This window comes from Populus alba, chromosome 11, assembly GCF_005239225.2.
Source record: "Populus alba chromosome 11, ASM523922v2, whole genome shotgun sequence".
Classification (NCBI taxonomy): Eukaryota; Viridiplantae; Streptophyta; class Magnoliopsida; order Malpighiales; family Salicaceae; genus Populus; species Populus alba.
Window position 1 is genome coordinate 18,731,124 of NC_133294.1, and position 14,186 is coordinate 18,745,309.

At 33.5% G+C, this 14,186-nt stretch overlaps 1 protein-coding gene across 4 annotated transcripts; it reads right to left on the bottom strand.

Moving 5' to 3' along the window:
- Window positions 1-1,761: 1,761 nt before the first annotated feature.
- LOC118031371 (protein FRIGIDA-ESSENTIAL 1) lies at window positions 1,762-9,159 on the bottom strand. Of its 4 annotated transcripts, none has more exons than XM_035035754.2 (6): window positions 8,712-9,159; window positions 3,977-4,433; window positions 3,628-3,845; window positions 3,207-3,539; window positions 2,068-3,062; window positions 1,762-1,966 (listed from the first exon to the last, which is right to left on the bottom strand). In XM_035035754.2, the coding sequence occupies exons 1-6, from the start codon at window positions 8,947-8,949 to the stop codon at window positions 1,937-1,939; spliced, it is 2,271 nt and encodes a 756-aa protein (XP_034891645.1). In that variant the 5' UTR covers window positions 8,950-9,159; the 3' UTR covers window positions 1,762-1,936. The 4 variants fall into 4 exon arrangements, with proteins under 4 accessions (XP_034891645.1, XP_034891644.1, XP_034891648.1 ...); XM_035035753.2 differs by having other exon boundaries at window positions 3,628-3,854; window positions 8,712-9,157; XM_035035757.2 differs by having other exon boundaries at window positions 3,628-3,854; window positions 3,977-4,109; window positions 8,712-9,156.
- Window positions 9,160-14,186: the final 5,027 nt, after the last annotated feature.

Genomic DNA, 14,186 nt, shown 5'->3' on the forward strand with positions numbered 1-14,186 from the left:
AAAAAAAAAAAAAAATTCATTGATAATGGGAAATGATGGGTGCAAGGAATCAGGCAATCAAACATGTCCATTTCTCCAATAATTATAATTAGGATTACTAAGCACACTAGTGGAATCATGTTTCCCTTCTCCGAATACTTCCATATACTTCTTTCTACAAGCAATAAGGTCTCTTTCCACAAACTCCACGTGAAAGAAAAATCACCATTTTTGGGTCGCCATTAATCCTTGTGTATTTCTCATGGTACATGGCATTGCATGAACGCATTCCCCTATCATTGCCTCTCTCCACCACTGTATCATAGACAGATAAAAACAGGTGCGCCAAAACAATTTGAACCACCAGGAAATCAAACTTAAGAGTCACCTATGAAAATAAATGTAGATCAATAGTTGTCGCCTTTATCTCTGTTCTCCAACTGAAATGAACCAAACTTGTCTAGTCCCATATAAATGCGTGTGATCACATAAATTAGGATTTATAGTCAAATCGAGCAGGTTTAGCTAGCCATGTCTCATTCTGTCATGTTTTTAGGATTTTGGTCTAACCCGTAGATTTGGTTTCTTAATTATTATCATTTGAACGACACAAATATCAGCGCTGTGTAGCTCAAACAAGCAATGATAACTGTGAAAAATCTTTAGCAAAATCAGGAAAGACCAGTTATGCACACGGGAGTCCACTATAAACTTTTTTAAACAGAAGCACGTCATAAGCAAAATAAGATTAAATTACCCCGCTGCATAAGTCATAAGCAAAATAAGATTAAAGTACCTCGCTGCATAAGCATCTCCTTATACGACTTTGATAGCATTGAAGAAAAGCAAGATGCACATATCATCCACAAAGACAGGAATCTGAAAGGCACAAGTAGAAATTATGACACCAGAATTTATAAATGAAAATGAATTTAAAAAGAAAAAAAAGAAGAAGAAGAAAGAAAGACCTTAACGTCGAAGGCAGTAAAAACATATCAAGAGAGCTGTTCCAGAGGCTAAAAGTTGAAAATGACCCTGAATCTTAGAAATCTACTCTGTCAAAGACCATAAAGCTGAAAATTACAACACCTAAACAGCCAAAATAAGGGTTCTCTTCCGCTTATAAGAAGCCAGTTAAAAAATATTTGGAATCTCGTTTGAGAAATTGGCGCCTTACTTTGGAAGGGCAATTTAAAGACATTCCTTGCAAATAATTTCACATGGTTACAAAACCAAGACTTCTTCTATCATTGCACCAGGCATTGGCAAAGTAGAAGAAAATCAGATAAGAATGTTGCATTTCAAACAAAGATACCAGTGAAAGAATAACAATGAGTATCCATTATTCAAGGAAGCCCGATATAGGCTAAACTTGAATGAAAAAGAAACTTGGCAACAGAGAAAGGTTGCAGTGACTGCTGGCTTAGCTCTCAGGAACCAAACGAAATTAACATTAACATGAAGAATTGTGCAATTTTTCTTGTTTCTATTATAACATTGTGTATTTTTTTACATCATGCCACATTATTAAAGAACTAGTTCAATCTAATAACTTAAACCATTAAGTGAATATCTAAAATATAAATTATATTATACTCTAACACACTCTCTCATATAAGATTCAAACTCATTCACTAAAACTCTGATATTATATAAAAAAACACCACCTTAATCCAAAATCTTAAGCTATTAAGTTAGGTCCTAAAAATAGTTTTATATTACTCTTTAATACACACAATCCCAAACTAAATGTATGTATGGTTTCATTTTCTTCCAAATATATGAGCTAGGAGGAAAAGAGTACTCCATAAAGAAAAATATCTTACAAAATTCACAACATTCCGCCTGAATCTCAGTTTTAACTACTGCTAAATAAGCCTCATACAAACTGTCATGGTTTTTTGAATAACCAGATGTGTCGGAAACTGTACAGAAAGAAGCCATATAGCCTGGCATCTTAAGATTTTCCATACTTAGAAATGTATCCCTGCAAATGAAACAGGCAACCATTAAGTGGCAGGCATGAAAAACTTACAAAATCCATATCTATCCCATCCTACATCTGATCTCTCAAATCAAAACACTCACCTCAACAAGCTTTGCCATTTTTGGCTGAGATGAAGAAAGATATTGCTTAATTGACTCAACAGTAGCTGGAATTTGATGAGGTTGCAAGGTGCTAAGAACCTTCTCAACTGTCTTTTTAACTATTGTGTTATGTGCATCCTTGCTGAGATGACCCTCACGCCAAGTTGGTTTCAACAAATCCTTAACAAAATCAATAAGAGCAGCACGAAAATGTCGCAGCACTTTTGATTCTTTTTGCATATCCCCACCTATCTTTTGATCAACCTCCATGTCATTGCTTTCTCTAACACTATCTGCCTTTAAGTCCTTTTTGTGTCTTGACCCATCTATTTGGGGTCTAGCATCACGATCATTTTTGTTTGTAACTCGATTAACTTTGTCATAACCAATACCCGAGGCACTTTCTTCCTTGAGTGCACTCCCATTTTCACCATCAGCTGTACCAGCTCCTCCTGTCACTGTTGCAGTGGTAAATGAATCTTTTCCAGGTGTACTGCAATTTTTGTCCGACAGACTTCCGTGGGGTTTATCATGAGAAGATATGGTACTTTTGTCACCATTAAATTCAGTGCCAAAGTTTCGATTTGATAAGGAATCACCATATATTGGTTGCTGCGATGTATTTGAGATGGATGCTCCTAGACTAAAGAAAGAGAATTTGAAGGATTTGTCTCCTACATTGGGCAAGACAAAGCTATCTCGAAGAGGATCATACTTGCTCCCAGCAGATGATATCATTTCAGGAGTGATGAAAAAGGAAGGGCGAAAAGGTACAGATGGCTCCCAGTCATTTGAAGAAATTTTTGTTTTATGCTCTGCATGACGCAATTGATCCCCAGGTACACTAGCTAGAGACAAACTTTCTGGCTCAGAACCAGAGAAAGCAGAAGCACTTCGCAGTAATGAAGATGATCTAGAAGCGCGATCACTATCGAGCAGCTTTTGAGAACCAAGCAGGCTTGTATCAAAAGAGGAATTAAAAGAAAATGATGATCCTGTACAGATTTGAGGCATGGTGAGATGAGAACAAAACACTGCTTAATAAAAAGAACCAAAGCTTGAATCATGCACATTCTAATGGAAAACCGAGTCGTGCAAAGAAAGTTAACTCAAGGAAGTAAGCTGTTAAGGATAGCTACCTCTGTTAATTAGAGAAGTGTAACTACCATAATCAGTCGCAGGCCAATGTTGTCTAAAATTCTCTATTCCTACATCCTTAAATGAGGAAGAAAAGCCAGGATCGCCTTTGGAGGAAGAAAATTGCCTGGCATTGAGAGGAATGCCCACTCTTTGTCGAAGTGACAACTTGTGCTTATCATCCAACTGATGCAACCTTTCGTTTTCTTTGTGTTCTAGTGGTGGGAGTCTTTCTGAAGAGAAATGAGAAGAAAATGTAGCTTCTTTTCCTGTTGAAGCAGCAACTGGGTCAGGAAAATGAGGAAACTTTGGTGTCTCCAAAATGTTTCTCACACCTGATACAGGGGAAGGAACATATCAGATATTCAGAACATCTTGATAGGGAAGGTTCTTCAAAATCCATATTACAAGAATGTTAAATACCTTCATCAAACTGGTGTTCTCGGGTTGCAACCTCATCTAGCCCTGACTGTTGGCTTGTGTTATCTGCTTTGTTGGTTGTATGAAGGAACCTACATGAACTCCCTCTAATGCACCACCCTTTGGCAAAAAAGTCACAGATTACCGCTGCGCGTTTGTTTCCATCCCTAAGCTCAGTAGAAGGGGATAAACTTCTTGCCCTTGTCCCAGAAGCCACCAATCTGGAAAACCTAATTGATTTGTAAGAAGTATGAATACCACGAGAAAAGGAGATATTACTCAGGGAAAACCCAAAGTAGAACATTCTAGGATAATTAAAGTTCAAGAAAAGACTAAGTCAGCATCACCACACCTCGATTCTGTTTGCTCTTTGCTATCCTGTGACTTCATGTCCACTGGTTTAAGTTCCTCCTTGGAATCCAGGACGACATTAGCCTCCTGACCCAAGCAGTTTCTCTTAGATAAGACAACATCCACCTCTAAGCCTGTGATAACAAATGGCTCAGTGGTCTCAACAGCTATAGCTTCGCTACTATTACTTAAATGAGTCTTGCTATTGCCAAAGGCATCTGTTTTATCAATTGCATGTTCCAAAGTTCCATTTTTTCGAGCAATAACCAAATGTTTACTCAATTTGGGGAACCCTGAATCTAAATAATTCACACATGACTTCTCCTTCTGCAATGTCAGTGGTCCATCCAAAGGGCCAGAACATTTGAAATTACTGACACTATCTTCCCTCAGTTCAGACATCTCATGTGTAGAATGTGATCCCATTTGCCTGTCAGACTCCAGATGCTGTCTATTATCTACATGGAAGAAGAGCTAAATAAAGAGTAATGCAAAGCTATCAACTTCTTAAGACAGATGTTTTCATAATAGATCAGGTCCTAAAAGATTTGTTTTTTGGAGATTTAAGTTAAAGGAAACTCCATGTAGGATCACTTATCCGACTAATTACTGAGTCAAAGCCAAGAACCTGCATGGTTGCTCTGTTGAGGAATTGCATAATCAAGCAAAAGGTAGAAATCTACCACATTTTTAACAGCATGCTTCAGTGTATAAGATCAGGACTAGAGAGACAGTACGGGACAAGCCATAGCAAAAATTCTTGACTATCCAAACTTCATTCTAGGAGTAAACAAATCATGGAAAAGGGCAAATTGATGACGTCCAAGTCATTTGTAGAAGGAAAGTGTATTCCCATAACTTTTAGAATGAAATGACTCCTAATACCTAAATTAGTTGATGCTGGCTGTGTTAATCATTTTCGAAGTAACTGCAAGAATGATCATGTATTTGGGGGTGGGGATGGAGGTTTAGTAAGCTTTTCATTTTGTGTCAAATCAATTGTAAAGTGTTGTTAATTAGTTTGAAAAGCAAGTGGCGGTGAAAAAGCTAATCTGCAGGCTCATATAGATGCTGAAATAGCACCTGCATCAATAGCCCTCCTTCTTTTTTTTTATGAAATTAGAAAATATTATAAGATAGGGATTCTCCTATACTAGAGTACAGGGAAAATAGGGTTTTGCTGACCCTTTGAACATCACAAAACAAAAATTATTCATAGGGATCCCAATTAAGCCTCGGTACCATGCCAACCAACATAACCTGACCTCCCCATTTGATTTGTAATGCGAGAAGGAATCAGTCCCAGATCACTCCGTACCATGACAGGCAACTTTACCAGCAAAACTAGCTAGTGCTTAGTCGAGCACATGATAATAGATGCATCTGAAAGCCTTCATTTTGTACTTTGTAAAGAGATCACAAGATTGTTCTATCCCATGGAAGTTGTTTTAATGCTATGTTTTAAATACATAGCATTTCCTCCACTCTAATCATAGACTTATTGTATCCAAAGCCACATCACTAAGAAATAAAGCGTGGGGTAACATTGTAACGAGGTTAAAATTATTGTGCAAGAGTAATTATTAAAGGTGAGATCCTTCTTTAGTTTATCTAATCAACTAAAAGTTAGTTCATAAATATGAAGGTGCAAAAGTTAATTTTTTAAGATGTACGGCAGGAGCTTAAAATCCAAGTACAGTGGCACATCACATTTTAGTGGACCACAGTTACGAGGCATAAGCTGAAAAGAGAGCAACTTCAAAGCTTGTGGAAGCAAGAGAGAGTAGAAAAGGCAATGCTAGGAAACAATTACCCTTGACCAAACTCCCAATTATGAAGAGAGAGGGAGGAAAAAAGGAAACAGAAAGAAGTTAGGCACATGATAAGGGTGAAGTAGTCACCTTACCATTTCTACTTTCTCTTGAAATTCTCTAGGTCTCCTTTTGGCCATTCTTTTTCTTGTTTTCTTTTATGCATTTCCTTTTAACTTCAATTTTTACCAGTTTTTCGTTTCAGTGCTTTTGAGAATTCTCTCCTCCATTTTACCAATCCTTCGCACCTTATCCACCTAGGTACAAGAATGAATGACATAAATCACCTATCTTGTCTTTCAAACTCAAAACCATCTTTGTGATCACCCATGACACTATTGCTTTCAATCTCAAAATCATTGCTCCCTCCCTACTTTTGTCCTAAATTTTGGCTCAATCATGATGTCCTAGATTGTTCCTCAACAAATCAGGTATAAAATATTAGATCATTGCTTCTTTTTCCCTTAGTTTTCATTAGTTTCAATAGTTTTCCAAAATTATTGTCTTTGTTGAACAGCATAGTTTAATGATGAAAGGGGAAAAAAACCTAGGGTAATTGAGAGTTCTACCAATAGTTGCTTATTTTTGGTTTCCAACAAATTTTCCACTTTGATTTCTTTCAAAGTCAAGATTTCTCCACCCAGTCAACAAAAAAAATCCAATTTAATTGGCATTGCATTTGGATATGTTGTAATGTATTTTTTGTTTCTAGTTGTAGCCCTATTTTTTTCTTCTGATCAGTTAAGCAATTTAACTTATATAATTCTATCGTATAATACTTCCAAATATTTCATTTATCCTATTGATTATTGTTATATTTTTTTTTTTTTATTTTGGCAGACTGTTCTTTATGTTCACTGATTATTTTAGTTTTACATCGTATGGCAAATGGTGAAGAGTTGTTTTTTTTTCTTTGGAAGATAATGAAGAGTTGCAAATATCTCTTTCTATTATGTTTGTAATTTTAGTCATTTGTTGCATTTATGTTGGCTAAATCATTAATTACTGATTTTCAGGATGTCAATGGCTTTTTCACAACATTTTAATTTCATTATTATGTGAGATTATATTTAATTTGTTAAAATTGGAAAATTATTATTATGCAATTACAACCTTTTCTTGTCTTTTTATAAATACTACAATACCTGATTTCAATAAACACCAGTCAGCATCAAAATGTTTTAACATTGATAATTGATAATGTGGCATCATAATATTCTTTCAGATTTTCTCTTTCACAAGGCACACAGCATGTATATAGATATCTCCATATTTCAATGCATTTTTTATTTGATTTCTTAATCACCCTCCATATTTTCTTATCATTTCACGTTACTGTTTTACTTTTCTTAATGGTGTAGTATCAACAAATTATATAAATAAGAATTATAAAAGGCACTTCAAAATGAAAAATTAATTAATTAATAGAAAGAGAACAATATGCATGGAATGGACAGTAATGAAGATAAAAGCACAATGACAACCTAGAGAAAATTAATCAATTAAATGACCATCAATGATTCACAAGGAGAGTATGCTAAAGATAATGCTATAGTAAGAATTAAAATTAGATGTACAAAATGAAAATGTCCATATGGAGTTCTATTAAATTAAAAGAATGCCATAAAGAAACATTCCACTGCAAAACGCTCTGATCCACTGGCACTGCAAAAAGAATTGGACTAAGTGCATAGGAATAAAAAAAAACAGTAAAATGGAAAGAATACACTGCAAAATTGAGGATGACACATTGGATGAATTCAGTAAAGAAAAAAAGATGAGCATGAGGCAAAGAAGCAAAATCATGATGGCAGAAGCGGCTACCAGAGAGAGAAAAGATGGGGAAAAAACCCGTTTAAAATGGCTTTGACATGTGCCAGACTGCATTAGAACTGTATTCATATGAAACAGCATCTTGATACAGTTCAAAAATACAAAGAAAAGAGGAAACCTCAAAAGAAAAAGGGTAAGATAATTGCTTTTCACATTTAAAAAAAAAGCACCAGAGGTATAGTGCAGCAGCAAACTTTAATTTTAAGCATGTAAATACCTGCTTGAAAACAACAGATTAACACCTCTACTAAGCCAATGCCAATGCCTGCATTTCTTTCATCACCCTTTTATGTAAAGTAGTATGTATGTGTGCGTGCGAGTAAAGTTGAGTGATGGAAATTTTCTATTCTATCATACTCTCTCGGAGTTATGTGATTGATAAATGACTCGTAAAGCATATCCGAAAAAACAGAAGAAAGAACTAGCCAACAACCTTGAAGTTCATACAATTCCATCAAATGCATCACCTTAAAAGCTAGTCAGTCATATGCCACCCAAACACCCATTAGAAAGACTCACCATTTCCATAGCTAATCAAACTCTCTAATGTACGATTCAGCATGCTTCCTTGAAAATCCGTAATAAGCAATTCAACCAGAACTCAGAAGAGCAATCATAAAAAGAAGACTAAAAAAATTAACAATTGGAAGCAACACCTAATTATCCCTGTAACATCACAATAACTATAACAAACAAAGCAAGTACACGCCATCAAAATCAAATGAAACCTGAAAAAACCTATAGGAGCTCACTTCTACTCCAAGCAATAATCACACTACCTCAAGCATTGGCAATATTCCCTCCGGCAAAACCATTCGAGAAAAGGCTCGTCTTTCAATGCCAATCACCTAAACAATCTCCCACTAAAACTTAAAACGCGGTATACACCATTAGCCATTTTTGAGTTAAATACCTTCAAAACTTCTAATCTTATCAAATTTAAAGCAAACACATAATTTACCACGTTCATCAATGAAGTAAATCCATACAATGCTAACGCTCAGCAGTAAGTCAAACAAAACAGTAGCAAAAACATCACAATATTACCTAATTTCAAAAAAAAAAATCAATCAATCAGATACCATAACTAACCGTTACGTCTCTGATCAACTTCCTCCTCTGCAACTTCTTCTTTTTCTTCTATCTCGTCCTCGTCCTCGTCCTCGTCGTTATCTCCCCCGCCTACTTCTTCTTCCGGATCCTCCTCTTCTTCGTCATCACCGTTATCGATATCCATGTCGGAACCCGAGATTTGAGCGAACGATGGATTGGAAGAGGGAAGGGCGTGGTCTTCGTCGTCGTCGCCGGTGGCGGCGGCTGATGTTGGCATTGTGTTCAGTGCACCAGGTTCGGTTTTTTTTTTCTTTTTTCGTTGCGGTTCGTACGGTTCGCGGTGAAACTTGTGGTATTTTTTTTAGCGTTGTCAGTGCTGTCTACGGTGGTGGAATTTGTTGTCAGATTTGATTTTTTTCAGAAGTTGTTTTCTAAATAAATTCTGTTAGTAATGAGTTTTTAAGAGTATCATCGTGGTTTTTTTCCGATGTATAAACATCACATTGTAAATAATTCGTATAATTTTTTGAAAAAAATTATTTAACGTTAACGTACTAATAAATTAATTGATAGTTTTTAAGAGTTACCCTCGGTATTAATAACTTTTCATTGGAGTTTTTAATTTTGACAGGGTATTTGTGTATAGGTACTCAAGCCAAGAAAAATCGGCGCCAGAAAAACCCCTTTTCACAATTTGTTACAAAGAAATTACTAGTTTATTAGTATGTTTTCTACCGTAAAACAATTACACATTAAATTATTTAATATTATTATTAAATTGAATCCAATAGGTTAATTTTAAAATCTTTTAATTTAATTTTTTTTTTTCAAATTCATGTTTTAAATTAATATATATAAAAATTGATTTGATATGATTTGACTTGATACATCTAAAAACAATTCAGATAATCATTAAAAAATATAGTTTGACTTTTAAAAAAATTCAAGATAATATTTTTTTTATTTTAATAGTGAGACGACAACATATTAGATTAATTAGGATTTTGTATTTTAAACTACTAAACTTGTGATGGATTCAAATGATAGACTCCATTGGCTTTGATAACTTTTTTTAAAATAAATTGTTTTTACTTAATAATATGATAAAAAATATAGATACTCGTAAAATTGAGTATCAGTCAAATATCAGGATATTTGTTTGAGATTGCAATAAACTTATAAAAAGCAAGCTGAAACAAATTATAAAGACTAATTCAAAATCAACCAAATATTGAAGGATAAAATTAAAAAAAAATCAATAAAGGATTCAATCATAGGAAAAAAAAAAAAAAGGAAGATGGAATTTAAAAGAAAAAAGAAAAAAAAAACAAAGGGGCTCAATCTAGTCGGTCAACCTTGAAACCTCTCGACTCATCTCTTTGACAAGCCTATATTTAAAATTAACCTACATGGGAGTTGCCCTAATGTGACTCAGTCAACTTGGTGGATCCAAAGGCAACTCTGACATTGGTAAAAAAGTGTGATTTAACTTTAAGAAAAATTCCAAGATGACATTTTTTTAATGTTGAAACGAAGACATATTGAATCGACTCAAGCTTCGAGCTTAAACCCACGATCCGATTCATGAACTCTATCAGGTTTAACAATTTTTTAATTATTTTTTACTTAATGATAAGATAACAAAAATAGACACCCATAAAATTAAGCATTAGTCAAATATCGAGATATTTGTTTAAGACTACGATAACTTTATAGAAAGCAAACCAAAACAAAGTATAAAGATCAATTCAAAATCAATGCATTATTGAAGGACAAAATTGAAAAAAAAAAAGCTAAAAAAGATTTAATTTAAAGAGAAAAAAAAAGTAAGATAGAATTTAAAAAAACCAAAAACAAATTGGGGTAGCTCTTTCACTCTTCATATGAACAGTGAAGTGTTGGGTTCACACCGGTTTTTTTAGTAGAATAGGTAATTGATAAAGAGAAAAAAAAAAAAAAAAGAACAGCTTTAGGCCTAAATGGCTGAATGACTCAATACCCTGCCATTTAGGCCTGGTGTGTAAGACAACCCTTTTAGTTAGGCTTAGGCCAAGGCACAAGGACTAAATAAAAAGAAAAGGAGGAAACCAGCTTGCATGAGAGAAGAAGAAAAAATGGCATGCGAATCAATGAAATGAAAGAGAGAGAGAAATAAATAAATAAGGAATTGCACATCAAAGACATATCGAAGCTCTAATCAGCACACGCGCCACGTCATTGAAAAGATCTCAATAAGATGAATCTAATAACCCCAAGAAAGACCACCATCAGAGTTGGGAATGAGACATATGAGCCCCTAAAAAATGGTATACGTGATTCACATGTTGGCGCATGTATTGCACGTATTAACAACTTTTTCCTCATTTTTTCCATTTCAATCATTGATTGCTCTAAAACTCTGTAGTTCAATCTTTAAATTTGCTTAACCGATAACATGTAATGCAAAAGAAGAAGGAAAGAAAGAAAGGAAAAAATATTATGCTATCTATGATTGTGGTCGTTCAACTCTCCAAGTCCAGGGACTAACACATATTATTAGGCAAAGTTATTATTTCTATTAAAGTTAGGACGACGTCATAGTCTCTTATGCTTACGCGTAAGATGTTAATGCAACGCTACCTTTCTTGATAATGACTATCTCTCCTATGTACTTTCTCATTAACCATCTTCAGCTAACATGTCTCCTTGAAAGACTTCAACCTTTCATGCCAATCACCCTTGAGCACTACTGTTTCCTAATAAGGACAAACATACTCATCTTTTCAGGTTACCTATAAGGAAAAACACTTATTATCCATAATTACTACACTCTTCACGAGTTAAGTTCATTTGATCAAGGTGTATAAATATTCCAAATCATTAGGAGAACAAACAATACAAAACATAACTCCATAAGAACAACCATACATTTTTCATTTTTCTTATTTTTCTTGTACATTATCTCCCTCCTATAATTTACTACTTAAACATCAAAAGGTTTCATATTTTGATTGAGGACTTATTCTGCAAGGAATATCAAGCCCAAAGACAAAGCTTACATTCAAGCCTAGACATTTAAGCCTGAGACATGGTTGTGGAAAGCCCAAATACAATATGAAGTTTTATGACTTCATCAATTATCATCAAGCTTTTAATGTATGATATCTCTTTTAAAAAAAGAATTGAGTTTGTGCTTGTTAATTAATATGATGTGTATTTTCTTATGGTTTTACTTTTAAATAAAAACAAAAGAATTTATTGTGAAATAAAAAAAAAACTGAAAACTTGGTAAAAAAAATGTATATTTCAATGTATACTTTTTTTAACAAATGTGGCAACATTGCAAGACAATTATTTGAAGAAATTGACATTGATATTAATTATAAAGTAATATAATTATTTTTTCTACCATGTTTATAATCCAATCTTAATGATTGTCTTTTTATAGTTGACCTGGTTGAACCCAAACTCAAATTTCACAAACTAAACTTAAGATGCTCAATTTGATCTTAAAGGCCTATATCATATATCGGCCTAACTTAGATGTAAGGCCTATTTGTGTTAGCTTTTCAACTTGCTTTTTGAACAAAAAGTAGGTTGAAAAACTAAGACAAATACACTTGTAATTATAAATCGGCTTTGTTAGTGTTTAATCAAGCAAGACCTCTCCATCCTTCTTTTTCAGGACCTTTTCTCATTACAATGGTTAGGTTTGAAATGGTATAGAAGTGTGAAAGGACAAGATAATAGTGATAACATATTATAAAACAAGATGCTGAGAAGGAACTTCTTCAAGTCTTGTTTGATAGATATAATATAATTTTTATCTCTATTTTTTGTTTGGTTATAAAGGACAAGACATAACAAAATATAAATAATGTCTAGTTTACATTTATAAATAGTTGATAAAGCCACGAAAACTTCAATAAGGAATTTGGGTTTTTCACAAATTATACTGGAATATTTAGGCTTATATTTGAGCATAATATCAAGTTAATTAGGTTATTTAAGCATGGTTCTTCTCCTGTAAAACAAGTCCCTTATATAGGTAAAAAACCCTTTGATTCTTAAGTTAGTTAACAAATGAAAGAAAAACAAAAAGAGAAAAAATATGAAAGTAAAAGTAATGGTTGAGAGGTCATGCTTATTTGATGGGTGGTAGGGGATATTTATACACATGTCACTTTGATAATGTTTAATTGAGCTAGACCTCTTCTTCCACCTCTTTGAGCACTTTTTTCTTGTCACAATGATTAGGTTTGAAATGGTATACAAGTGTGAAAGGACAAGACAATAATGATAACACACTATAAAACAAGATGCTGGGAAAGAACTTATTCAAGTCTAGTTTGATAGACAAGACATGATTTTTATATCCATCTTTTATTTGGTTACAACAAGACATAACAAAATATAAATAATGCTAGTTTTCATTTATAAATAGTTGATGAAGCCACAAAAACTTAATGAGGAATCTGGGTTTTTCACAAATTGGACTAGAATGTTTGGGCTTGTATTTGGGCTTAATATCAAGCTAATTAGATTATATAGACTTGGTTCTTCTCTTGCAAAACAATCCCTTGTATATATAAAGAACCTTCTAATGCTTAAATCATTTAACAAATGAGACAAAAACAGAGAGAAATAAAAATAAAAATGAGAGTAATAGTTAAGAGGTCATACTTATTTGATGAGTGGTAGGGGGTATTTATACACCTGCCACTGATAATCACATGATTTACTTGATCGTAACAAATCGTAGCTCATCTAATAATATATAGGTGTGATTATTATTTTTATGCTTTCTCGACCAAGAAAGATGTGTTATCCTTCATGTTTGACTAATGAAGATGATTTATTTGGTTAATGAATATTTTTTGGCCTATGTGTGAACTAGTCAAAATGTTTTTATGAGTTAACACTTTTCATTTAACCTGTTATTTCTTGAAACAAGCAATAAACAGCACCACCAATTCTCTTGAAAAAATTACAACTATACTTTATTGGTGTGTCATGTGATGTTTACTTTTGAATACATGTGATTTTGTAAAAATTCACCTCAATATATGTTCACATGATATGGACATTTTTGGTTGGGATATAGCTCTTTAGGCCATGGTCCAAATAGTGTAGACGTCATCATTTTGGGTAGGGATGTCTTTGTTTAGGCCATGGCCTAAATGATATGAGCATATAAAAGGCTCATCAATAGTTTTATACATGTTAAGCTTAAGGTATATCTCATAACCCAATTCTGAGTTATTCCTCAAAAATAACTTTTTCAAAATAAAAATCAAAAAATAAAATAAAAGTTGGCAATATGGAGAAAGTAAGCCAGGGAATTAAGTTGCAATAATTTAAAGGAAATTCAAGGCCTAATTATACCTCATTATGCCCAAAAAAGGAGAAAACAATGCAAATTCAAGGTCAAATTAAATGATTATTGGACGAATTTGCATAAAAATTAAGTCCAAGGACATAATTAAATTTTTCATAGGCCAATTTGATTTAATCATGGGCCAAATTGAATTTTTA